This window comes from Lutjanus erythropterus, chromosome 8, assembly GCF_056507025.1.
Source record: "Lutjanus erythropterus isolate fLutEry1 chromosome 8, fLutEry1.hap2, whole genome shotgun sequence".
Classification (NCBI taxonomy): Eukaryota; Metazoa; Chordata; class Actinopteri; order Lutjaniformes; family Lutjanidae; genus Lutjanus; species Lutjanus erythropterus.
In genome coordinates, this window is record NC_139324.1 from 38,920,302 (window position 1) to 38,926,921 (window position 6,620).

A 6,620-nucleotide genomic window follows, 5' to 3' on the forward strand; every position below is an offset into this window, starting at 1 on the left:
TATCAGAAGAAAATGTTAAGAGAAAGTCACACTTTAAAGATTACATGAACATACTATACTCAGGATCTTGTACTCAGTTGACTTTTATTCACTGTTACCTGGCTCTGACATCCATATTCCAGTAAACAGATTCATAAAGTCAGCCTGTGGATTGATTTTAATCAACCTGCATCACCTCCATGGATCTCTTTAAATTCTATATCAAGTATTTATGTCATCTGAACAACATCATCAAACTCTTGAGACCTGGACCCATAGGTCTTGTTTACTGGGTTGTTTGACTCTGTCATGTTTTCCTTTCCACTCTATTATAATGTTCATTACTATAGAAATGGACTAAATGCTGAACATTATTTTTTACAAACAAAACCTGGTTGTTGAACAAATAGAAACATCAAAAGTTAGAGGGGCCCTTCTTAAAGGACCAGTGTGTAATAATTACAGGAATTTATGTACATAAATGAGATATATTATATATAAGTATGTTATTTATTATTATCAATCAAAGTAAACTCATAATCTATATGTTCCCGTTACTTTAGAAATAGCCATTTATAGTTACATACGGTCGGGTCGACTAACATAGATCATCATCCTGCGCCGTCTATGGCAGCGCAGAGCGGACAAACTGCACTAACAGTGAGTCTTGGGAAGCCCATGGCGACCTTACGTAGACGCCGCAGCGTAAACATGGAAGTAGACGGGGAGGATAGACGCGGGTGATTGCTGGCAGACCATTTTGTGTTGTGAACCTTGACTGGCACAGTTTTGACAAATGTAGGATCATACATACACTGTACCAGAACAAAAAGCAGCGGACAGTGAATCCCCGTCATCCAAGAAGCGGGGACGCGAAGAAAGTAAACGCAAGCATGACAGGAAACAGCAAAAACACGAATCAACATCGGCATAGCGTTTACACGATGGAAATTGCTGATGGAGGACAAACGTTTTCACAGTGATGCCGAGGTTGCCTGTTTTCTGCTGGTCAGGTAATTCATCCTACACACATAATTGTAGTTTGTTGTGAGAAAGCTTTCGCTCGCCATTTTGTCCGCTGACGGCCACCATACTCTTGGTGAGAGAGAGGCGGTGTCAGGTAAATCCTCTTAGTTGCAATCTAAGGTTTGAATGTCAGATGCTGCTGGAAATCACACACTTCTCCTTTAAAGTCTAATTGTCTTATATTGAATGTCTCTGACCGAAACATGGTTGTATCACAGTTGCAGCAGGCTAACCAAGGTCGTCCAGATGTTCCTCTCTCAGCAACATTTTCCAGCTCCCCCTGGGAAATCCTGAGTCGTTGCCAGCCTAATAAAATCTATAACCCCTCCAGTGTGTTCTGGATCAGGCTCTCCTTCAGTTGGATGTACCTGGAAAACCTCCAAGCAGGGGTGGCCAGGAGGCGTACTGTTCAGATGCATAACCCACCTCAACTGGCTCCTTTCAATATGGAGCAGTGGTTCTACTCTAAGGTTGGAACAAAGATCGGCCAGGAAATTTAAAGCTTTGCTTTCCCACCACAATAGTCTGGTACAACACCAGCAATATTATACGTGTCACTCCACTACACACAGCATGGTCTCCAATTTAGAGGTGCTGATTCTTGTCCCAGCTGCTTCTCTCAGCTGCAAACTGCCACAGCACATGCTGAAGGTCACCAGAAACACATCATCTGCAAAAAGCAGAGATGCAATTTTCCCAGACCAGAGACACTCCTACCCTGGCTGCATCTTCAGAACCTCTATGTGAAAATCTGAAATAGCATCGGAGTCAAGGGGCAGCCCTGGCAGAGGACAACGACCAGTGAAAGGTGTTTGACTTTCTGCCAGGAATACGGACACAGCTTTCACATTGGTTATGCAGGGACTGGTTGGTCTTGTTACCTTGTACTCAGTGTGCGAAATACGGGGGGGTCCAGGGGGGTCCGACCCCCCCGATTAACCCATGAGACCAATGAAAGCCTCAAAAGCAAAATTTGAAGGGGGTCTCAAATTTTGTCAAAAGAAATATTTCATTGTCACTAATGGTCACTAAAATGTTTTTTAAGCTCACCATGTCCAGTATTCAGAATTAAAAAAAAAAATACTCACAAATATTTTTTGCCAAACGGAGCCAGCCAGTCCTGTGTGTGTATGCAAATTAGCCATGTGCACACCAAACAGAAGAAAGACGTAACGTTGAGAAGTCATACTGGTCATACTAAAAATGGCAAGCAAGCTAAAGCTAAACCAGAGATAGTAATGCGTGGCCACACATTACTATCTCGTGGCCACGAGATTATAACGCGTGGCCACAAGATAGTTAATGCGCGGCCACGAGATAATTAATGCGTGGTCGCGAGATAGTTAATGCGTGGTCACGAGATAGTTATTGTAGTCATCCCATGCAGACTGTTGGTTTTATCATGGACAAGTTTGATTTAATTTCATTTTTTTTTAATATAGGAATGAATTACAATGACATACTTCAGTCACTTGTGGCAAGGCATGGAGTAATTCTTAGCGAGAGACTCGGAGCCCCTCTGGTGACATTGGATGAAAAAAAAATAATGCGTGGCCACGAGATAATAATGCGTGGTCACGAGATAGTAATGCGTGGCCACGCATTATTTTTTTTTCATCCAATGTCACCAGAGGGGCTCCGTATAAAACAACGTGCATCCATACAACTTTAGCCAATGCAACCTCCTATGTCAGTGTTGCTTTGCGAATACTATGGGATTATCAAAAATTGTTAAGTGTGTGCCTGTGTGCTGTCACGTAGGCTATAGACTGATTGTCTTGGCTTGCATCCATTAAATATTGTAATGTTATAGACCTACTGCATATTGAGAAAATTTAGATCGGTATTGCGCAACAATCGGGAGATGGGGACCCCCCCGAATATTGACGGGTATTTCGCACACTGCTTGTACTCCCATATTAAACCCCACTGTACTCCCCAGTGGACATGGTTGTAGACCTTCTCCAAATCAGCAACACACATGTAGACTGAATGAGCAAACTCCCATGACCCCCCAAGGAACTCTGCAAAGCTAAAGAGCTGGTAAACAGGTGGGTGTAATAAAGTCCAAGAACAGACTGGATGAGTTCTCTGCCCTCTGTGTCAGCGTGTGCCCATGCATGCACAGCTGCAGGAGGATCCTGACCGGATGGACTTTCTCTCTGGTTACCTGGTGTGTTTCTTCACCTCACCCTGTGTGCATGAATGCCCAGCCAAACACACACCACCTTGAGACATGCCATGATTGGGTCTACTGTACTGCTGTGCTGTATAAGGGAAATTCACTCACTAAACAGTTAAAGCTGCATCCGGTCTCCTGTCTAGTGTGTTCTAACCGACACCCCAAGGCGGGTGCTATCCAAATCTTACCTCAACCAGTATTGCCTAGTTTATATTGTGGTCCTTCGGGCCGGATACTTGTGCTTGCCTTGGTTCAAGATGGATCCTGTCAGCCATGAAACTGTCCATGAGATGTCTGTGCACCCAAAACACAACACCCAACTTCCAATACGCCCAGCTGATTATGAGCTTGGCTCTCTTAGACACAGGCCAGTCAGCTCCTCAACACCTAACCTACATTGTGCAGCACAGCAGGCAGATGGCCCGAAGAAGGAGAGGATCAAGAGTTTTTATTGTAAGCCTATCTGTTCTCCTGTTCATCATTTGCCTCCATTGTCAGAAATGATGATAGCTACAAGCTTCCCTGGGAAACTAGAGAGGGTCCACTGAGCTTCAGTCAGCAGTATGCTGTCAGCCAGAAGCACGATCCTCTACCACCATGCAGACAAGAACGAAAGAGCTATTTCCTCACAACAAACTTCACTACGCTCCGACAGAGGAGGAAGCTTAGCTCAGGTCTGACCACAAGCCCATGGGGAAAAGCGCCCTCGACTCTCACCAACACAAGAAGTCTTCCCTATTCCCATAGACGGCCGCCCTGCTACGTGGACTCAGCATGAGCCAAACATTACTTGAGCAGCGCACTGCATTGACCCACCAGCTGATTAAAGTTACCACTCTGCTGGATATCAGAGAAGTTAAAGGGAGTCTTCAGCATCCAAAGACACCATGATGGACCTCCTAGAAAGGATGATGCATTAGCTGCAGATAATGAAGGGCTATATCCTGTCCTCATCTCATATGAATTCAGCATCCCATCCGATGGAGCCGGCCATGTACTACTCAGGTTACAACCAGCTACAGCCACCTCAGAACTATCTGGATCAGGCACACTTTTGGTGCCTCTAGAATTTTATCCATCCAGTTCTTACCCAGCACCCCAAGCTGAGCCACCCTCTGACCATTCCACCTACTCACAGCAAGCAACTGGGGCGCCGCCTACAAATACTGTGCCTAGTGCATATCCTCAGCCTATCATTCACTCTAGAACACACCATGCTTGGAAAATGCCTGCCACACAGCCAAGGGAGGGAGGCTAAAAAGTCAAGCATGTTCACTTCAAGGACACCTACAAATGCCATCTGACCAATATTTGCTGAAAGGAGGGTGGTGGTTAGTGAAGGGTCAATTCTGTGTCTGTGTTCACCTTGTTGATTGCAACACATTGCTTACTGATTTATACAATAATGTCAGTTTGTCCATTTGAATGCTGCAGCATATCACACTGAACTTTAGATTCAGATTTCAACAGGAGGTCAAAGGTTACTGGTGAAGGTCAATAACAACACTGCAGTGCACAGGAAAATAATAATAATAATAATGTTAGTATGTATATGGTATCTTTTGGTAGCAAAGTGTAAATGCAGAAGTGAGCAAACTGTAGTTTACACACCTTTTTCCTCTCACTGATTGATCCAGTTGATCTGAAAATAGATGAATAAACTCTTGCCTCATATGAAAAAGCTGTTAACGGAGTTTACATGTGTTTACCTCCACTGTGCCTCAGGTTAGGGTTAGTGTAAACAAAAAAGTCACCTGTGATCTTTAATGTAAAGTCAGATATAGAAAATTTGCCACAGAATGACGTCCACCTGATTCTTTGTTCATTACTGTCACCTGGCAGTTCATTTGCCATCACAAACATTACATGTCATGGGTATTTATGAAATATACATTTGTGTGATAGATTTTGATAATTGAATGGATCATTTTGCAGGTGATGCACAAATGATGAAAGAATATTTAAAACTTGTGAGCAGTTTGACAGTTTCACTGAGAATCAACCCATCAGTTTTGATCAGCAGCCGTGTGCAAGTGCTTATTGTGCAACTTTGAAAATCTCTCTCAAACAAAACAGTGACCTTTCAAGACATTTTAGGATCTTTTATAAGCCACGTAATTCTCAGTTATACATTGTAGAAGGTAAATGCACTTCAGTCGACTGAAGAATTATTTAAAAAAAAAAAAAAAAGGTCATGACAGTATCTCAGTGGACACTACAGCTGTGTGGTGGCTGTGTTTGCATCTGTGTGTGAATATTACAACAATTATTAGAAAGCAACAAAGTGACATGAATGAAGACTTAGAATCAAAATACTATGTTAGAAAATTAACTTTACCTGACCGATCAATAAATACATCACAATACTGATGTTACTTTACTGTATCAGTCATAGAAACAGTTTCTTACATTAAAACACCAAACAAGGATCAGAGGCCTCACCAACTTCAGTGTGAATACAGAAGAAATGAGACACTGGTCAGTTTTCAGTGATGATACATTAGTTCATTTTGACTGAGCAGAACAACCTCTTGAGGTGTTTAGAGATTTCTTTCATTTTCAGTCCATATATGATTGGATTAAAGAGAGGAGTGTACAAAACTAATTGTAAAGTCATTATCAAACGAACAGTCTTTGGAAAATCTGATCCTAATGGATCTATAATGACATTATATGTACACAAAATGGAAAAGTTGATTAAAACTATCAAGTGTGGTAAACAGGTCTGTGCAGCTTTTTTCCTGACGTCTCTGCTACTTCGATAGGAAATTATAAGTATCCTGGAATATGTAAAAAGTATGAAAAGTACAGGAATTAGTGCAACATTTAGTAGTGTGATCATATCAATTATAGTTTGTGTTTCTGAGATCACACACTGAAGTTTGAAAACTGTATTATTGCAAAAAATCCCATTTAAAACAAAGCTACAGAGTTTTTTATTAGCATTCAGCACAACTGTCATCACGACCTGACAAGCAGGCTGAAGCCAGGCTAAAGCCAATAAAATACTGATAGTTGTTTTCCTCATGATAGTTGGATATTGCAGAGGTTTACATATACACACATACCTGTCATAGGCCATGACTGCCAACAGTAAGAACTCTGCACCACCTAAAGAGTAAAATATTAAAAACTGAAAGAGACAGGCAGAATAAGAGATGATCTGTTTCTCTGATAAAAAGTCAATCAAGAGTTTTGGGTAGATAGCAGTGCTGTAAAGAACAGAGTTGATTAACAAAGCTGCAATGAAAACGTACATAGGCTCATGGAGATTTTGGTGAATCCAGATAAGACAAACAATAGTAGAATTACTGCAGATTATTAGAATATATGCTGTGAACATGATCACAAAATAAAGATACCCATATTTGTGCACCTCCACATAACCATCAATAAATATATATGTTACATTTGCTTGATTATCCATTCAGGT

At 41.7% G+C, this 6,620-nt stretch overlaps 1 protein-coding gene across 1 annotated transcript; it reads right to left on the bottom strand.

The window, feature by feature from the left end:
* Positions 1–5,687: 5,687 nt before the first annotated feature.
* LOC146323287 (olfactory receptor 6N2-like) lies at positions 5,688–6,620 on the bottom strand. Its single transcript, XM_084724175.1, has one exon. It carries the CDS (start codon positions 6,612–6,614, stop codon positions 5,688–5,690), a length of 927 nt encoding a protein of 308 aa, XP_084580301.1. The 5' UTR covers positions 6,615–6,620.